At 42.3% G+C, this 20,705-nt stretch overlaps 1 protein-coding gene and 1 non-coding gene across 3 annotated transcripts in view; both read left to right on the forward strand.

Moving 5' to 3' along the window:
* The first annotated feature begins 1,880 nt into the window (after positions 1 to 1,880).
* LOC112395923 (U6 spliceosomal RNA) lies at positions 1,881 to 1,990 on the forward strand. Its single transcript, XR_003002467.1, has one exon. It is a non-coding gene; the product is annotated as a U6 spliceosomal RNA (small nuclear RNA).
* An 18,259-nt stretch (positions 1,991 to 20,249) lies between these two features.
* Positions 20,250 to 20,705, forward strand: part of ZYG11B (zyg-11 family member B, cell cycle regulator) — a 76,238-nt gene continuing 75,782 nt past the window's right edge. Inside the window, exon 1 of one of the 2 annotated variants that reach the window (XM_024739285.1) lies at positions 20,250 to 20,456. In XM_024739285.1, coding sequence (XP_024595053.1) covers positions 20,427 to 20,456 — 30 coding nt within the window. In that variant the 5' untranslated portion in view covers positions 20,250 to 20,426. The remainder of the gene's footprint in view (positions 20,457 to 20,705) is intronic. The other variant, XM_024739284.1, reaches the window with a different exon arrangement.

A 20,705-nucleotide genomic window follows, 5' to 3' on the forward strand; every position in this document is an offset into this window, starting at 1 on the left:
TAAAGTGATTTCTTCAAGGTCACGCAACCCGCCAGTTCTCCCCCAAAGGTCAGTTGACGGTGAGCTGACAGGACGCGCCCGGTGCTGAGAGAGGACCAATCACATCTGCTGTGAGGTCACTTTGAAGGCCTGGGATTGGCGCCGGTGTCTAAGCTGAGCCGGCAGTCAGCAGCCCATGCAACCGCGGGTGGCAGGAGGCTCGGGATGATTACGCTTTCCTGGGGTTGTTCCGGGGGCACTAGTTCTGTCCTCTATAGGTCCCCTGGGGACCCTCAGCACTGGGTGGGTTAGCCGTGGAGATGCCCTGCCCTTCTCGCTGTTGCCAGTCAACCCCCAAGCCCGTGCCGGCCTAGCCTGCAGCTGCTCTCCCTGCATCTCTCCCACCGAACACAGGAAAAGGCCGTGACAGGTGCCAGTCCTGCTCAGACTCCCGTTTCAGCAGCGGTGGTTGCATATCATAAAGTCCCCGCATGACCTGCCTGGAGCCAGCACAAACAATCAGAGACAGGCTTCATGCAACCTCTACTTCCCTGCCTGTCTTTGATGGTCCCAGGCTGTGCTGCAAGCTGGAGAGGGCCCTGCTTTATAGAGGAAAAGAAGGAGGGAGGTCCAGAGAGAGGAAGGGGTTTGGCCCAGAGTACACAGCAAGTTAATGACAGAGCCACAGACCGCTCCTTCAGGACAGTAAATTGGATGGTAAACTTTCCAAATTTACCCTCACCTCCTCCTAACAAATACCTTCACTCTTCTCTGCCTCTGGCTTCCTCTGTGTCTCATGCCTGTAAAGCATCACCTGAAGCAGCAAGGTTTATCAGGAACGATAAGGACTTTAGAATCACACTAACCGGGCTTCCCTGGTGGCGCAGTGGTTGAGAGTCCGCCTGCCGATGCAGGGGACGCGGGTTCGTGCCCCGGTCTGGGAAGATCCCACATGCCACGGAGTGGCTGGGCCCGTGAGCCATGGCCGCTGAGCCTGTGCGTCCGGAGCCTGTGCTCCACAACGAGAGAGGCCACAACAGTGAGAGGCCCGCGTACCGCAAAAAAAAAAAAAAGAATCACACTAACCTCGGAATCCCACACTTGCTGTAAGACCTTGGACTTACCTGGCCTTATTTTCCTCTCTGCCATGGGATGTTAATCTCTACTCTACCTTAAGAATAAATGAGAAATTGGGAGGCAGTTTGGTAACTTAGTGGTTTTCAAAGTATGATCCCTGGACCATCAGCATCAGAATCACCTGGGAATTTGTTAGAAATGAATATTCTCCAACCCTACTCCAGATCTGCTGAATCAGAAACTTGGGGGCCCAGCAATCTATGTTTTAACAAACTCTCCAGGTGATTCTGATTCATGCTAAAGTTTGAGGACCACCAGTACACAAAGGGTAAGACTCTTGGGTTTGGAGTCGGGCATTTATGGGTTCTTCTGAAAGTGTCTTTGTTCTGCCTGTTACTATTTGGGAGTCCTCAAGCAAAGCATTTCACCTACATGCTCCTTAGTTTACTCATCTGGGAAATGGAGGTAATGGTTCTCTCTACATAACAGTGTTGTTTATTTATTCATTCAACAAAACTTTTTTGAGTGCCTATTATGTGACAATCATTCTTCTAGGTTCTAGAGATACAAGAGTAAACAAAACAGACAAAAATCTCCGACCTCATGTAATGTACATTCTAACGAGACTTTGAGGATTAATTAATATAATTATAATAATGTATAAAGCTTAGTACAACATGGGCACATATTAAGCATTCAGCAAATGGCAGCTATTATAAATGGTGGAGAAATTGCTTGTAAGCAGTGAAATGCTCTATTAGACTAAATTGTGAACTCCTAAGAATTGTCTGATTCATGCCTGTGTCATCAAAATCTAACATAGGGTGCTCGCCTCCTCGGTAGCACATATACTAAAATTGGAATGATACAGAGAAAATTAGCATGGCCCTTGTGCAAGGATGACACACAAATTCGTGAAGCGTTCCATATTTCTCAGAAACTAGCACACCATTCTAAAGCAATTATACTCCAATAAAGATGTTAAAAATTTTTTTTAAAATATCTAACATAGGACCTGGAGCTGAGTAGGGCTTGGTAAATATCTGATAAATGTATGTACAAAAGTCAGAGGTTAATGATATCTCTCTTGTCTGAATGGGTTTCTTTTACAATCCTTTAGAGTTGACGGCTCACCAGTAAGCTATACCCTCCATAAACCTTCCTCTCTCCCTATATTTGTATATTTCACTTGGTCCAGTGTAGTGGAATAACTGAGGACATGGAAAGGAGACGTGACCCATGAGCCCCCCCCAGCAAACTGGGGGCTGGTGAATAAACCAGAACTGCAAACAGTCCTGATTGCTTTGAGTCCCCCACGCCGGCAAACCGGGGGCCTGTGAGGAAGCATTGAGTGCTTTGGGCACTGATCCATGAGATGTCCTCAGTATAATCAGAGTGGTGGGAACACAAGGAAATGTCCTTGCGCTACTTCAGTATAATCAAAATAATGGTGGGAACTTTGTGCTGCTTTTGCACTCAAGGACGAAGCATGGCATGTTTTCAAGAAAGCCAATTATTGCTTGTATAATTAATAAAAACATAGTTGCCGCTTTGGCATTTCTGAAATGTTAAGAAAACAAGTCTTGAAGTGTAAACCTAGATAATGCTTTAATAAAAGCTACCACAGCAGGACAGACGGCGCTGTTTTGCCTGAGCGAGCGGCAGCCCTCTACTGCTGTGCTTCGGCACAATTCATCTCGTGTGATGAGCTTGCTTTCGGCCCTGTCATAAGATAAACTACAACAGTCCAGTTATTGAAAGGTAATTCTTTCCACATTAACATGTTGCGATGGGTCTGAAATGTAGTTGTTCTATGATAAACCTGTATAGAGTGAATGAGTGGATGCTGGAAGAAGCATAGAAATATACTGGAAATAGCCCTGAAATATGAGTCAGGAGGCTTCAATTATAATTCCGGTTCTGCCGCTTCTATAGTGTTTGGTCTTAGCTAAATCCATTTTCTTTTCAGATCCCCAGTCTCTCCATCTGTAAAGGGGGGCTTAGAATCCCTACCCCACCACAATGCTGGAAGAAGACAGACTAACTTTGGTACCTAAGTTTTAAGGAGGTCTCACACAACCGTGAATGTGTTGTCTCCTTATCATACCTCTCAAGAAGAATTGCTGAAAGCAGTAAAGGAGATAATGTATATCTCTTTGCAAACCTTAAAACACTGTAAAAATTAAATAAGATACTATTTCAAATCAGATAATCTACAATTTATAGATTATAGGTTGGAAACATCTGCTAATCCTTGATACTGAAAGTGTGATCTGCAGCATTGACACCATTTGAGATCTTGGTAGAAATGCAGACTCTTGGGCCCCAGCCACACCAACTAAACCGGAATCTTCATTTTAACACCCCCAGGTGATTCAAATGCACAAGAAAGTTAGAGAAGCACTGCTCTAAATCAGACTCATAGGACCTACGCACTGAAAAGATTTTGAAGATCATCTTCAACTCCCTCATTTTACAGATGAGTATACTGGAGCCCTACAATGACAGGGACTTTTTCTAAAAGGCAGATCTAACTGTGTCACCCCCCACGTTGGAAACCAATGGCTCCACACTGCCCACATCCTTAGCTCAGCAATTAAAGTCCTCTCATCTGGCTGCTGCTGACCACTTCACTTAATACTTCCCTACAGATGCTAGACAAACCAATCACTCTGATCCCTGCTCCTGTGCTCTGAACTCCTCAGGCTATTTTCTCAGTGTGGGCTGCCCTTCCCACTTCTCTCCAGCCTCTTGACACCAGCTCAGACTATGACACCCCTGGTCCTTATTTAGGACACTGGTTGACAGTGGGCATGGTTAGCCAGCTGAGATCTCCTCTACCTCCTGAAGCACTGTGGTCATTATCTATTTTTACATTACTTATTTTACCAGACTGCGAGCTCCTTAAGGGTAGAAACCAGGTTTCAGGTCCCAACACAGAGTCAGGCACTTTGTAAGAGCTCAATTTATCCCATATGACTAATGATCTCTAACGTGTCTTCCAGGTCTAACTTTCTGCATTTTTAGACTGTGAAACCCCAGACAGCAGGGACTTGATAGTCTCTTCTTTTTCCATCTTGCTCATGAGCCTCCATGTGTGTGAGCACAGCAGGCACTCATTCACCACCCAGGCTGACTGGTTCAGTTGTTGCCATAGTAGTCATTCCCACGATGTGCCCCACGACCTGGTTCACTGCAGCATGTTCAGGGAAGTCCAAGTGACCCAACGGGTTGCAACACCGAGGGTAGGGAAGGGATCAGGTTTCAGAGCAAATCATTTCAACTCTGGGCTGAGATTTAGTGCCTTCTAACAATGCTCACAAGGGTTTCTCTGGTGGCACAGCGGTTGGGAATCCGCCTGCCAAGGCAGGGGACATGGGTTCGAGCCCTGGTCTGGGAGGATCCCACATACCACAGAGCAACTGGGCATGTGTGCCACAGCTATTGAGCCTGCACTCTAGAGCCCACGAGCCACAACTACTGAGCCTGCGTGCCACAACTACTGAAGCCCGAGAGCCTGTGCTTCGCAACGAGAGAAGTCACCACAATGAGAAGACCGCGCACCACAACGAAGAGCAGTCCCCACTCGATGCAAGTAGAGAAAGCCTGCGTGCAGCAACGAAGACCCAACACAGCCAAAAATAAATAAATAAAGTAAATAATTTTTTTAAAATAAAATAAAAAAATAAAAATGCTCACAAGAAAAGGGAACCCTCCTACACTGTTGTTTGGAATGTAAATTGGTGCAGCCACTGTGGAAAACAGAATGGAGGTTCCTTAAAAAACGAAAAATAGATTTGCCATATGATCCAGCAATCCCACTCCTAGGCATATATCTGGAGAAAACTATAATTCATAAAGATACATGCACCCCAGTGTTCATTGCAGCGCTATTTACAATAACCAAGACATGGAAGCAACCTAAATGTCCATTGACAGCTGAATGGATTAAAAAGATGTAGTAGGGGCTTCCCTGGTGGTGCAGTGGTTGAGAGTCCCCCTGCCGATGCAGGGGACACGGGTTCGTGCCCCGGTCCGGGAAGATCCCACATGCCGCGGAGCGGCTGGGCCCATGAGCCGTGGCCGCTGAGTCTGCGCATCCGGAGCCTGTGCTCCGCAACAGGAGAGGCCACAGCAGTGAGAGGCCCGCGTACTGCAAAAAAAAAGAATGAAATAATGCCATTTGCAGCAACATGGATTTTCATACTAAGTGAAGTAAGCCAGAAAGAGAAAGACAAATACCATATGATATCACTTATATGTGGAATCTAAAATATGACACAGGGACTTCCCTGGCAGTCCAGTGGTTAAGACTCCATGCTCCCAATGCAGGGGGCACAGGTTCAATCTCTGGTCGGGGAAATAAGATCCTGCATATCTCGCAGTGTGGCCTAAAAAAAAAAAAGATCAACTATCACACAAGTGAACTTATTTTCAAAACAGAAACAGACTCACAGACAGAAAAATTTACAGTGCCTAAAGGGGAAAGGGGGTGGGGGAGGGATAAATTGGGAATTTGGCATTCGCAGACATAAATTATTATGTATAAAAATAGATAAACAACAAGGTCCTACTGTATAGCACAGGGAACTATACTCAATATCCTGTAATAAACCATAATGGAAAAGAATATGAAAAAGAATATGTATATATATATGTATAACTGAATCACTTTGCTGTACACCAGAAACTAACACAACATTGTAAATCAACTATACTTCGATTAGAAAAGTAAAATAAAAAAGTAAATGTACAAAATAAAATTATGTACTTTACAAAAATAAATAAATACAATAAAAAATACAAAGGCTCACAAGATTTCACACTGTGTCCCAAAAGTCAATTCCTGAGGCCTCCTGTCTCTACATACGAATTGATACAATAGGTGCTCAGTACATGTTGATAAGTGAATAAATGAATGAATGGGTAAATTGTTCTGGACTTCTAAACATAACCAAATGCTCTCAAAAAAAAAAAAAGAAAACAGTTGTGCAGGAAGAGAGTTATAACCAAAGGTCACATAGCATTAAAGATGAAGTATAAGTTCTTTACCTTTGTCCACAAGCCCTGGTGTAATCTGGCCCAGCCTGCCTTGCCAGCTTTGCCTCTTCTCCTCCCATACATACTCTTTTTGCCTCATCCCAAATGATTTGTAGACCCTAAACATGTCATCTGGTTTCACGCTCCAGTGCCTTTGCATGCATGTTTCTCTATACCTAGAGTACTTTTTTTCCCCCTCTTAATTTAGGTAATTCTTATTTGTCTTTCAAAGACCAGGTTAAGTTGTACCTCTTCTAGGAAGCCTGTTGTCACCCCTCAAAGGGGCTAGATGCCTCTTCTGTGCTCTGGTAGGTGCCATGCTTCTTTTTATGAGTACTGATCATAGTCTTTTGCTGTTGTCTACCTTTTCCCCCCAAAGACTTGAGCACCTTGAGGACAGCGACTAGGTCTTATTTATTTCTGTGTCCTCAGTGTCCAGCATATGACATGACACAAAGGAGAGATATTTACTGGGTACATTATCCAGTGGAAAGAATGGAGAGTAAAATAGAGTTATCATTAGTCAGGAAATTTGCCACCCATAGAATTCCATGTTTAAGAAGGGCTTTGCAAAGTCTCATTATTTAGTATTTGTTAAAGAATAAATTATTTACATGCATATGACCTCCTAGAAAAGGGCTAGGACAGTGAATAGTAAATGACAGGCAGGGATGCCTGGGGAAGTGGAATTTTACCACCCTCCCCTCCATGTCCATGGTAGATGCATGAGTAGAAGGACATGGACAAATGATCCGCTACAGAAGGATACAGTGGAGACAGGCCCCAACAGTCTGACTGGAGTGACTATTCCAAACTAGCTGCCACTTTTTCCTTTCTCCTACCCTTCCCTGGCAGAGAGTGGCAGAAAGGTTAAAGACAAGAAAATGTGCACCCAAAGTATGATATCTAGATCAGTTACCAGACATGGGAATTAAGTTAGTTCTATAACTAACCTGGGGAAACCTGGGGAAATTCACTCGTCTAAGCTTCAGTTTCCTCATTGTAAAATAAGAATAATAATATCTAGCTTGCAGAATTGGCAGGAAGATTTTATAATAATAGTTAATACTTATATAACACATATCATGCCAAGTCCTGTTCTAATACATAGACATTACAACATATTATATATATATGTATATATACACATATATAGTAACTCAATGAATCTGGAACTCTATGAGGTAAGTACAACTTTCATGCAAACTTTATAAATAAATAAACTGAGACACAGAAATGTCACATAACGTTTCCAAGATCATACAGCTAGTAAGTATGGAGCTGGGAGTAAAACCAAGGCATATTGGCTTGCTCCAGAGTCTGTGGAAAGACTCTTTAACAAGTGCTGTACTCTATTTGCCTCTTCAGTAAGATAATTGTGTGAGAGTGAAGGTATCTGGCCCATAATAGTACATAAGAAACAATGACAATAAGCAAAGTAATCCAGTACCTGTAGTTGATGAGATAGCATAAAATGGATTAACATTAACAGGTACAATATTACCTTATTACTCTTTTAAAAACTGTCTTATCTTTAAACTGTTACATACTCCTGAGATTGGAAGAAGGTTTTCTGTATGAACAGTCTGGGCTATTTTAAGATGCCCTAAAGGTAAGGTGGCTTTGCCTTCTCCTGAGGAACTGGAACAAGTTCTTAGCACTTCAGCCAGAGGGCATTTGAGGGACATGAAGATCCCATGAAATTAATTCCTCCAGTCAGACCCTGAAGACAGAGACAAATTGAATCCAGTCAGTGCTCTTAAGGAACTCACACCTAAACTAGGAAGGCAAACAAAAGAGACCATCTCAGTATAGCACCACTGTGGGGGGAAGCTCATAAAGGACATGTAACTTAATTATGGACACAGCAATCAGGAAAGGCTTTTCGGAGGAGGAGGAGACACATGAATCTAGTATCAAAGGGCAAGTGGAAGACATATTTGAAAAAAACAAGAAGGGGTTTCTTGGCAGAGGGAATGCTATGAGCAAATGCACAGGGGCTTGAAATAGCACTCTATATTCCAAGAACTACAAGTAGTTCAGTGTGGTTAGAACAGAGCAGGAGACACGAAAATGGTAGTGCCAAGACATAGGCACAAGCCAGATGGGGAAGTGCCTCACTTGACAAATTAAGGGGTTTAACTCTTATCTTACAGGTGATGTAGAGCCACTGACTCAAGTTCCAAACAAGAGTATAATATTAAAAGATAATCTTAGTAGCAAAATGGGGTTAAATTAGAGGTTTAAGACTAGAGACAGCTTTTAAGCACATGAAAAGATACTCAATATCAGTAGTCATCAGAGAAATGCAAATTAAACCACAATGGATACAATTTCACACACTGGGATGCCTGTAATGAAAAAAGATGAACAACAACAAGTGTTGGCAAGGATGTGCAGAATTTGCAACACTTACACATTGCTGGTAGGAATGTAAAATAGCGCAGCTGCTTTGGAAAACAGTTTGGCAGATCATCAAAAGTTAAATATAGAGTTACCATATGACTCAGCAATTCTACTCCTAGTTATATACCCAAGAGAAATGAAGACATACATTCACGTAAAAACTTTTACATACAGTTTCTTTTTTCTTTTAAATAAATTTATTTATTTATTTATTTTTATTTTTGGCTGCATTGGGTCTTCGTTGCTGTGTGCGGGCTTTCTCTGGTTGTAGTGAGCGGGGGCTACTCTTCATTGCAGTGCACAGGCTTCTCATTGCAGTGGCTTCTCTTGTTGCGGAGCAAGGGCTCTAGGCGCACAGGCTTCAGTAGTTGTGGCATGCGGGCTCAGTAGTTGTGCACATGAGCTCTAGAGCTCAGGCTCAGTAGTTGTGGTGCATGGGCTTAGCTGCTCTGCGGCGTGTGGGATGTGGGATCTTTCCCGGGCCAGGGCTCGAACCCGTGTCCCCTGCATTGGCAGGTGGATTTGTAACCACTGCGCCACCAGGGAAGCCCCTACATACAGTTTTATAGCAGCATTATTCATAATAGCCAAAAAGTGGAAACAATCCAAATGTCCATCAGCTGATGAATAGATAAACAAAATATGCTACACCTGTATGGAATATGTAATAGAATACTATTCAGCCATAAAAGGGAATGAAGTTCTGATACGTGCTACAAATAGATAAGCCTTGAAAACATAATGTTAAGAAGAAGGAGCCAGACAAAAGAGCCACATATAATATGATTCCATTTATATGAAATGTCCAGAATAGCCAAGTCCATAGAGATATAGATTAGTGGTTGCCAGGGCTTGGGGGTAGGAAGGGATGAGGAATGACTGCTATTGAGTGCAGGTTTCTGGAATTAGTGGTGATGGTTGTACAAGTTTTTGAATATACTAAAAGCCACTGAGTTGTATTAAAAAAGGGTAAGTTTTATGGCATGTGAATTATAGAAAAAAAAAAAAAAAGACTGGTGGCAGAATGACCAGTGAGGCTACTGAAATGGCCTAAGCAACAGACTTCAAACAGGGGAATCTACACCCTTGGAGGTTCATGAAGACTTTCCAGGGGCCACACAAGCATAAATAATTCCTACATCCCCAACTTTTACGTGTACATTCTTTTCGAAAACTAATCAGCCTGATAATGTGCCTTTTATTTCTCCTATTTCACAAATAGCTATTCTCTCATCTTCAAAGGAAAGATACGCCACTGAACTATCTTGACTATTACTATGGGAGTACTGCCCTGGGAGTAAAAATGTCTGGAGCATCATTGAAAGGATGATTTGAATATACAGGGCTTCTGATGGAGAGTCCCAGGACAGCAAAGCAAGAGTGTTCAGTAAGCAATAATTAAACTGATAATAAAAATGTAGATGTCAAATTAAAAATGTATGAGGAGGACCATAGTGTCTCAAAATTCTTCTGGAGAGTACCAAAGGATAAAATCTAGAATTAGCTTTACCTTAGGATCCCCTGGGGTGCTTAACATTCAAAACTCCAGTTTTGTGGTATATCCAGGCAATGGAGCATTACTTAGCATTAAAAGAAATGAGCCATTAAGTCATGAAAAGACATGGAGGAAATGTAAATACTTATCATTCTCATCAAGTAAAAGAAGCCAACCTTAAAAGGCTATATATACTGTCCGATTCCAACTATACAACATTCTGGAAAAAGCAAAACTGTGGAGAGAATAAAAAGATAAGTGGTTGTCAGGGGTTGAGGAGAGGGGGGGATAAATAGACAGCACACAGAGGATTTTTAGGACAGTGAAACTACTCTGTATAATACTATAAGGGTCCATACATCTAATTATACATTTGTCCAAACCCATAGAATGTACAGCACCAAGAGTGAAATTCTAATATAAACGATGGACTTTTAGTGATTATGATGTGTCAATGTAGGTTCATCAGTTATAACAAATGTACCACTCTGGTGTGGGATTTGATTATCCGTGAGGCCATGCATATGCAGAGGCAGTGAGTATTTGTGAAATCTCTGTACTTTTCTCTCAATTTTGCTCAGTCTAAAACTTCCCTAAACCAAAAAAGTCTTAAAAAAAAAAAAAAGTCTCCTGTTCTAGAGGGCCATCCCAATCCAGTTAAATCAGATTATTTAGGTGGTGAGCAAAGGCCTTATAGTTTTGAAACCCTCCTAGGTGATTCTGAAGTGAAGTCAGGGTTGAGAACCACATAGGCACTGGTGATAGGGATATTAAGGAGGTGGGAACAGGTTTGAGAAATCACCCATGGAATTCTTCGTCTGGGAAGAGCCTTACAAAGCCTCAATATTCATTGAAGAATAAATCGATAATTTACATATGACCCTGTAGGAGCTAAATTGGTGGAATTTGGGTGATTGCTTGGTTGCAAGGGGTGAAGGAGAGGAAGGTGTCAAGAATGACTCCCAGATCACTCTTAAAAACTCATTTGTGAGCATCTGCTCCTGATAGAGGGAGCACAAGAAGGGGAATAAGATTTTGGGAAAGATAGGGAATTAATCTTTGAGTGTGAGGCTATGAGATATCAGGGGGATAACCAAGTGGAGTCTGCATTTGACATTAGATATGGAAGGCTGGAGCTTGGAAAAAAGATTTGGGAGAAAAGTTTTGGACTCATCAGAATATAGGGCTGGTCTCCTTGTCTGCATAAAGCCATTGGAGAGTTTGTCACCATTCAAGAAAAGCATAGAGATGTACAAAGATAAAGAGATTGTGATGCATGTGTAGGATGTTTTCAGACTTCACACATGAAGGAATTTTGAGTTTGACAAGGTTCAGGGTGCAGTCATAGGAGTGGGTGGCTGAAGTGGAAGGGGGTGTCATTAGAACTGAGGTGGTCAAGGAGTAGAGAGGCCAGAGAGCTGGATGGGTCATGAAGGTGAATGTTGAAGTCACCCATGTTGTTGTAGGATTGCAATAGCCTAGTGGATTTCAAACTTTAGTGTGGATCAGAATCAGTTGGAAGCCTTGATAAAACAGACTTCTGGGTCCCACACCCTGAGTTTCTGATTTAGTTGGTCTCAGTGGCCCAAGAATTTGCATTTATAACAAGTTCCCAGGTGAGGCCGATACTGGTGTCTGGGGACCACACTTTGACAATTACTGCAATAAAGTGAAGACTGGGTCAAGTGTCAAGGTCTTCTATGAATGTGTTTAGTTGGTGAGAGCAATGAAGAGGGAGTGATACCAACCCTAAACAGTTGATTTAGAATGTGGTCCTGACACTTGGACACTTCACCTGATGGTCAGGTTTTTGCCCATCTTGGGCATATATTTCTCCCTACCAACTATACCAGAAGTTTGGGGAGCCTTTATCTCCCCTTCCTGGCTTAAAGTTTTAACCTCTACCTCCTAGGGCTTTGATTTCTTGTTTGAATCAAACAAGTGCACGGAATACATGTCACCTTGATGTTTGAATCAGAAATAGCTAGAGGTACCTTTACTCTAACACCAGCAACTTTAAGGGAAAAAAAGAAGACTGAACTGCCTAACTGCTTTCTAACCCCAGAGGTTTCACTATGTGTTGGGGAGTGAAAAAAAGAAAAGGTAAAGAAAACACTACAGAGGCCATTTATAGATTACATGAATAATAGCTGGCATATTTCTCAAACTAATGCTCTTTCTCACAATAAACTTGTTTTGCGCCTTTATGCAACTCTCTGAAACATATTTTACAAACTTTAGAAGTTAATCTTATCTATTCACATGAAAGGTCAGGAAAATACAGGAAGGACTCATAACTTCTAGTAGAAGAGAACGGTAGGGAATTCCTTGGTGGTCCAGTGGTTAGGACTCTGTGTTCTCACTGCTGAGGGCAATTCAATCCCTGGTCGGGGAACTAAGATCCCACAAGCCATGAGGCGAGACCAAAAAAAAAAAAAAAAGAAAGAAAGAAAGAGAAAGAAGTGTAATCTTACTGGTTAGTCACATAAGAAAGCTTATTTTACATCATTGTACTTATAGGTCCAAGGAGTTTGTTTCCTTTCTGAACAAAAACCTCTGTTCATTGTTCCTTTTTAATTAAGACAAGACAAGAAATACTTAATTGATTTTTAATCCACATTTCTTTTCTCTGGAGACATAATTTCTGATTCCACAGTCAGAAATGCTCACCAGTTCCCCCATGAGGGCTTGGAGCATCATGAGAAGAGGATTTCTCATGTACATTCTAATTTTTCAGAGTTCCTGTGGCCCATTAAATACTACCTACTCTCTGTCCACCCTGGAGGCATAGGTATCTAGGGAAATCAAGACTCTGGCTAGGTAAGTTCAGAGACAAAATGTTAGAACTGGTAGAGGGACCTGGGAGGTCACCCTTCCTGACCACGTACCCACTCAGGACATTTTACAGATGATCACATTGAGCCCCAGAGAGAGGAAAGATTTGCCCAAGGCCTCAGCATTTCAGGGTTCCAAATGGAATGATAAACTGGGATTTGATAAAGGTAACAAATCCCACCTCTCCGGTGTCAGAGCCAAGGACTGGAAATCAGCCCTTCCGACTTCTGGCATAGTGTTCCTCAGTCTTATCCTGAGCGTACACTTGTGTCTCAGCAGCACAGAGAGCTATAAAATCATTCCGTTTTTCTCCTCAAATCATCCTCATTTGCCTTCTGGCATCTGATAGAAGATACTAGGAAGGAAGGATAGAGTGGGAGAGTGACTTTCCCAGTGTCTTCCTGGACCAGTATCATCAGCATCTCCTGGGAACATGCCAGTGATGCAAAATCTTGAGCCCCAACCCAGACCTAATGGATCAGAAACTCTGGGGGAGACACATAGCAAACTACTTTCACAAGTGCTCCAGCTGATTCTGATAGACACTAAAGTTTACAACGGATTCTAATAGAAAATTAATTCCACATTAGAAAGACCTCCTGTTCACCTGGTCCTTCCTATCCTAAAGAGAAATTCCAATTCTTTCCAAGGCTCTGAGGTAGTGGAATGAACTCTGGGGTCAGAATTAGTTCTTACATGGCTGACTTGTGAGGTTTCCTATCTCTGAGCCTGTGTTTTCTCATCTATCAAATGGGATAGCCACCGCTTTTACCAGCCCCAGGGGATTGTTATGAGGCTTGAATGTGAGGCTGGCTGATAAACTGCTTTCTAAAACACAGCTGTGACTTTGTAAGAGATTGCTAGAGTTAACATTTGTATCGCTACTTTCAGCTTGAAAGAAATCCCTTGGATACAGCCTACCTCTACACAGAGAATAGCCAGCCCACCAACTAGGGTGGACTTCTCTTAATAGATAATGCTTATTGGAAACTTTTGCCCTGAGTCTTGGGTTCTGATGAGTGGTTGGAATGGAGCTCAGCACCTCATGCTGAAATTTCATCATACCCAGTAAGTTTGTTTTCTCCCATACTGTTAAGGAGGAACTTGTTTATTTCTAACTGGGAGTCTTTTTCATTATCCAACAGAGTAGTACAAAAGGCAGTAGACCTTTAGAATGGTCCCCTCCCTTAAAGATTCAGGGCACTGACTATTAAAAATAACAGGAAATACTGCCTTGGAAATAAGTGAGTTGTAATGAAATTCCTATTCTTTGCTTTTGTCTTTTCCCATTTAACTTTCTTGAGCTACTGACTTTCAGAATTAGGAGGAAACTGAACAATCATCAAATCCAGTTTAAAACTCATTATAGAACTCCCATCTATTATATCCCCAATATTTTGTCTCTTAGCCCCTTTTTGTACACCTTTGGTGATCGAGAGTTTACTGCCTCACGAGTACACAGCCCATTCCATGTGAGACAGTTCTTGCTCTTAGAATGTTCTTCCATTTTTTGAGCTAAAAATCTACCTTCCAATAGTTTCCCATCCTCTCTTTGCCTCTAGCTTTGCCTTCTAGAGCAAAATTGATATTCTCCTCATAATAATAATAACAATACGGTTATCATTTAAGAATAAAGGAGGGCTTCCCTGGTGGCGCAGTGGTTGAGAGTCTGCCTGCCGATGCAGGGGACACGGGTTTGTGCCCCGGTCCGGCTGGGCCCGTGAGCCATGGGCGCTGAGTCTGCACGTCCGGAGCCTGTGCTCCACAACGGGAGAGGCCACAACAGTGAGAGGTCTGCGTAAGCAAAAAATAAAAAATAAAAAAAAAATAAAGGAATCTTCCAAATTCTGTAAACAATTGACTTTCTAGAGAAATAAATTATCATAAACCCTGAATACCTTAGATTCAGCCTTGATTATAGTCAGAGACCAAAGGTCACAAGCTTCAATAGCAGGAATTTTTAAGGATACAAGTGTTTTTGAGAGGGTGAAGCACTCACTGAATTAACCATTAACTTCTGTTTACATAGATAAGAGGAAAGAATAGTGTTTAATTATATGCCATTTATCACTGAATTTAAGTTAAAGCTATACTTAGTCTGAATCTTTTCTCATGAAATTGAATTTCTATGTTTATAAAAGGAACAGACCTTCCCAAAAGGTTTATTTTGATGGTTCCAAAGACTGTTGATTTGTAATCTTGAGATTACGAGCAGTTATAGGAAACTACCTCTGTTGTAGAAGGTGACATTTGTTTACTTAAAGTTATAAACTCTGTTTGCCAGAGGAGGTTGATTATATCCACCAAACATGATGAGTAACTACTGATCTAGTTCTGATTAACTGAACAATAATAAAAGATTGTACAGAATCTCTTAAAATTAGGAACATTGATAAGTCATTCCTCATTGTAAAAAAAATGTTTTAATTGTAAAATAAATAAGCGGCTCAATCTTTTAAATTTTATTTATTTACTTTTAGAATAGGTAACACATTCTCATGATTAAGAAAATCATAAGATACAAAAGGCTAGTCTATGAAGAGTCTCTCTTCTACCTGTCTGCTGCCATCCACTTGTCCTCCCTAGCAGCAATCAGACAATAGAGGATGTCAGTTTCTGTTAAATTCTTCCAGGGATATTTTCTGCATATACAAGCAATCGTGAATACATATTACTACCACCACTTCTTACAGGAAAAATAGTATGCAATATACATTGTTTAGGACCTTGCTTTTTCACTTAACAGTAGATCTTGAAGATCATTCTATATCAAAAAACTTTCTTGTTCTTTTTTATGGCTGCAGAGTAAGCTTCGTATGAATACACTATTACCGTATTTAACCAGTTTATTAATAAACTCTATTAATGTTTATGAATAAACATTTAAGTTGTTTCCACTCTTTTGCTATTACAAACAAAACTTGTACATATGCTTGAGCATATGTGTAGATAAAATTTTTAGAAGTAGAGGGAATTCCCTGGCAGTCCAGTGGTTAGGACTCCACACTTGCACTGCAGGGGGCACGGGTTGGATCCCTGGTAGGGGAAGTAAGATCCTATATGCCTCACTGCGAAAAATAAAGAAATAAATAATTTTAAAAATTAATAATAAAAAAAACACGTCCTTGTGACAAACATTCTTTAAAAAAAATTTTTTTTAGAAGTAGAATTGCTGGGTCAAAGTGAATGTACATTTAAAAATTTGATAAATACCACCTCCGAACTGTCCTCCATAAAAGTTGTTCAAATTTACACTCCCACCAACAAAATGTGAGACTACCTGTTAAAACCACCACCACAGTGTCTTATCAGACTTACAAATCCTTGTCAATCTGACAGGGGAAAAATAGTATTTCAAAGAAATTCTAATTTGCATTTCTCTTCTTGGGCAAGAGTGAGCATTTAAGAGCCATTGCTATTTCTTTTTCTGTGAACTATTTTTTTTTTTTTTTTTTTTTTTTTTTGCGGTACGTGGGCCTTTCACTGCTGTGTACTCTCCCGCAGCGGAGCACAGGCACCGGAAGCGCAGGCCCAGCGGCCATGGCTCACCGGCCCAGGCACTCCGCGGAACGTGGGATCCTCCCGGACCGGGGCACAAACCCGCGTCCCCTGCATCGGCAGGCGGACTCCCAACCAGTGCGCCACCAGGGAAGCCCCTGTGTGAACTATTAATTCATGTCTTTTGCACTTTTTCCCCGTGGATTTTTGTTCTTATAGATTTCACCTCTGTTTATAAATATGACAATTACCCATTTTCCTATGATACAAAATGCAAACATATGTATATATGTATAGTCATTTTCATCTGACTCTTCCTATGGTGGCTTTTGCTTTACAGATTTTTTAAATTTCCACATAGTTGAATTTATCAGTCTTTTATAACATCTAAGTTTTGTTTTATACTTTAAAAGACCTTCCTCACTTTGAGATTATAGAAACTTCCATGGTTCCTTCAAGAAGTTTTTTTTTTTTTAAACATTTAAATCTTTGATGTATTTGAAATTTCTCTTGGTGAACAGTGTGATGTGCAGATCCACGTTAAATTTTTCTAGAATAACTGGCCATCCAGTTATTCTAACACCAAATGTAATGCCACAATTTTTACTGATTTGATACCTTTATTATACAAAATTCTCATGTATATTTGGCCTTTCTATTCTATTTCATTGATTACAGGTCAACTGTGCTCCATTCTTTCTTGATGGCAGAGTACTGATTTTTTTATGGTGATTTCCCTCCACTACCACCAGGTCCTCAGGGGAAGTGATTCTCAGTTCAGACACAGACAGTAAATCATTACTGGTCTAAGCTAATATTAGTGGTCTTATTCCCTTTGCTATTTGCTGGTTTACTCATGGCCAGTAGACTTGAGGGGAACTCTATTGAATGGCTACTAGGAATAATAAAATTCTATTAGACATACAAAGGGGGATGTTTACAAGTTGGCAGTTGGATATATAAGTCTGAAATTCAGAAGCGAGGTCTGGAATAGAGGTGTAATTTGGGGAATTATCATTACATAGATCGTATTTAAAGTAATGTGATAGGATAAAATCATGAAAGAGTGAGTATAAATGGAGAAGATGAGAGGTCAAAGTATTGAGCCCTGGGGCACTGCAGTATTTAGTGTTTTTTTCTTTTTCTGGCTGCACTGAGAGATCTTAGTTCCCCTGACTCGTGCCCCCTGCAGTGGAAGCACAGAGTCTTAACCACCAGACCACCAGGGAATTCCTGGCACTGCAGTATTTAGAGGTCAGAGAAATGTGGAGAGACCAAGAGCAGCCAGTAAGACAGAAGAAGAACCAGGGCAGTGGAGTGTCATAGTAGGCAAGGAGGAGGAATTGATAAGCTGTGTCTAGTGCTCTTGGTAGGTCAAATAACACTGATGACTGATCGCTGTGAGTAAATGGACATCACTGCTGACCTTGACAAGAGCATTTCAGTGGAGTGGTGAGGAGAAAGCTCAACTGGACAGGGTTCCACAGGAAATGGGAAAAAGGAAGTGAAGACATCAAGTACAGTACAGACCACCTTTGTGAGACATTTTGCTGTAAAAAAGAGCAGAGAAATGGGGGCTGGAGGGTCAAGCTCAGTCAAGAGAGGTTTTGTTTGTTTTAAGATGGAAGAAATACATTCATTTTGGTATGCCAATGGGAAAGAAAAACAGAAAAATCATGACGTAGAAGAGAGGAGAATTGCTGGATAGATGTCTCTGAGAAAGTGAAATGGTAGGAACCTAGCACTGTGCTACTCAAAGTGTGACCTGTATACTAGTGATGGTCCACAAAAGTTTGTCACCAGTTTGTGACAGAAATCAAGAGTAAATATTTAGAAACTTTTATAGCAATTTGACAGAAAAATGTTATGTCTATTGGATCTAATAAAAAACAAACAAAAAATCTGACTGGAGTAGTCAAAATTCATAGAGACAGAAAGTATTATAGAATGGTTGTTGTCAGGATCTGGTGGGAGGAGGGAATGAGGAGTTATTGTTTAATGGATACAGAGTTTCAGTTTTGCAGGATGACAAGAGCTCTGGAGTTGGATGGTGGTTATGGTAGCACAACAATGTGAAGGTGGTTAATGCCACTGAACTGTACACTTAAGAATGGTTAGGAGGGTAAAAAAACTATATCTATATCTATACTTGGGCTTGCATTTTGTATGTCTGTTTTTAAATTTAATTTTCTAGTAATTTTTATTGCATTTTACAAAAATATAGGTTTATGGCTAATTGCAGGAAGAAAACAAGTCCTTTTGCACGTAGTTTGAGAAGAATTGAGGAGGGTTTGACCTTAGCTAAAAGGCAAATAGTTCGTTTGTAGTAAGGAAAGGAAGGCAGAGTATAGGAGCAGAGTTACAAGCAGAGCAGAGTTATAGGTAGGTTGCAAGTCATGGTGGTGGTAGTGGTGGTGAGAACTTATAGATGTTCTCTTTTGTTTGCTTTATTTCACAGTAAATTGGAAGCGAAATCATCAGGTAAGTGAGACTGGGGGCTTCCCTGGTGGTGCAGTGGTTAAGAATCTGCCTGCCAATGCAGGGTACACGGGTTTCAGCCCTGGTCCGGGAAGATCCCACATGCCATGGAGCAACTAAGCCTGTGTGCCACAACTACTGAGCCTGTGCTCTAGAGCCCGCAAGCCACAACTACTGAGCCCACGTGTCACAACTACTGAAGCCTGCGTGCCTAGAGCCCATGCTCTGCAACAAGAGAAGCCACCGCAGTGAGAAGCCCACGCACCGCAACGAAGACCCAATGCAACCAAAAATAAATAAATTTATTAAAATAAAAAGAAGTATTGGAAGTTTGAAGAGAGAGATATGAAATAGTTATCTGGTGGGGTACGGGAGTGATGAAACTGGAGAAATGTAGTAGGATAGCCAAGCATTACGGGCTTATTTGATGATAATGATATCAAATGTAGGTGGAGGCCAGTCAGTATGATTTTGCATTTTTTTCCACTCTACCCCCTTTTGTTTGTTTTTGTTTTTGTTTTTTTGAGGTACGCGGGCCTCTCACTGTTGTGGCCTCTCCCGTTGCGGAGCACAGGCTCCGGACGCGCAGGCTCAGCGGCCATGGCTCACGGGCCCAGCCACTCCGCGGCATGTGGGATCCTCGCGGACCGGGGCACGAACCCGTGTGCCGTGCATCGGCAGGCGGACTCTCAACCACTGAGCCACCGGGAAGCCCTCTACCCACTTTTGCTACAGGATTACAGTTTCCTCAGGTGAGTACAGGGAAAGGAAAGAAGGACTGGAGAAATGAAGGTGAATACCTAGGACTTGGACATAGAAGCTGAGCTGTTCATGAAAGGAAATGAGGACATAGGATAGTGCGAAGAATAGTGAAAAGGTAGTAAGATTCTGAGTCTTGGTGGAGCTGAAGCGTTTTTGGAGCTGGGTATTAGAGGAAGTGAGCTAGAAAGGAAGGAGGTTGAGGTGGGAGAGTTGGGTGATTAAAACTGAGATTATAGAGGAGTTACAGTTACTGGAAATGCGAAGACCTAAAGTATGAACAAGGAAATGAGAGGCTGAGGCAAGGGTGATCCCTAGAGGAGAGGAACCTGAGAAGTTAGGGCATTGGAGGAATCATCTAAAACAACTGAAATCACCAAGAATTATGACAATAAGAATAAATGACAATAAACCAGAGCACAGGGCTCTATAGGTGACCGAAAGGAGTGACAGCTCTAATCTCCTGTTACGTCGTGTATTTAAAGCTCTTATTTATAAGCTCTAGTTATTTGAGTAAGTGTGGCTCCTTTAAGGGCCTGGGAGGGGGAGAAGCCAGAAATCGGGGGCGGGGCAGGTGGGGGGGTTATTGTTGGTACTCCTCCACCGAGTCTGCGCAATGAGAGAGAGGAGGCGGGGCCAAGCTCCTGCTGGCGGCGAGGGCGGGGCCTCGGGGGCGGAGTCTGCGCTCCGGGTCGGCTGCGGCTGCGGCTGCTACCCTTCCAGCTTGTGAGGCAGGGAGGCCGAGGCCTGGGCCAAGCCCGGAGCCGCTGTTCATCGGAGCCTCCTGGAGCCCCCGCGCAGGTTCAGCCTGGGGGCGGGCTCAGGCCCGGCCCGCCGCGGAGCCCAGGACAGAGGTTGCATGCCCGAGGACCAGGCCGGCGCAGCCATGGTGAGGGAGCGAGGCCTGCCTGAGCCGCAGCCGCCAGCCACCCTGGACCCCGCGGCCCTGCCCTCCCCAGCTCTGATGCCCCGTCTGCTCCTGCCTTTACCTCCCCACCTTGTTACCTCCCCCTCGGGGACCGACTCCTTCTTCCCCTTGGTCTCTGGCCACCTACTGGGGTGACAGCCCTCCCCCCCTTAATCTCTCTCCACTCGGTGACACCCTTTTTTTAAATCACCCCCAGTGACAGCTTCTTTC

The sequence above is a fragment of the Neophocaena asiaeorientalis genome, unplaced genomic scaffold (genome assembly GCF_003031525.2).
Source record: "Neophocaena asiaeorientalis asiaeorientalis breed wild unplaced genomic scaffold, Neophocaena_asiaeorientalis_V1.1 scaffold138, whole genome shotgun sequence".
Taxonomy (NCBI): Eukaryota; Metazoa; Chordata; class Mammalia; order Artiodactyla; family Phocoenidae; genus Neophocaena; species Neophocaena asiaeorientalis.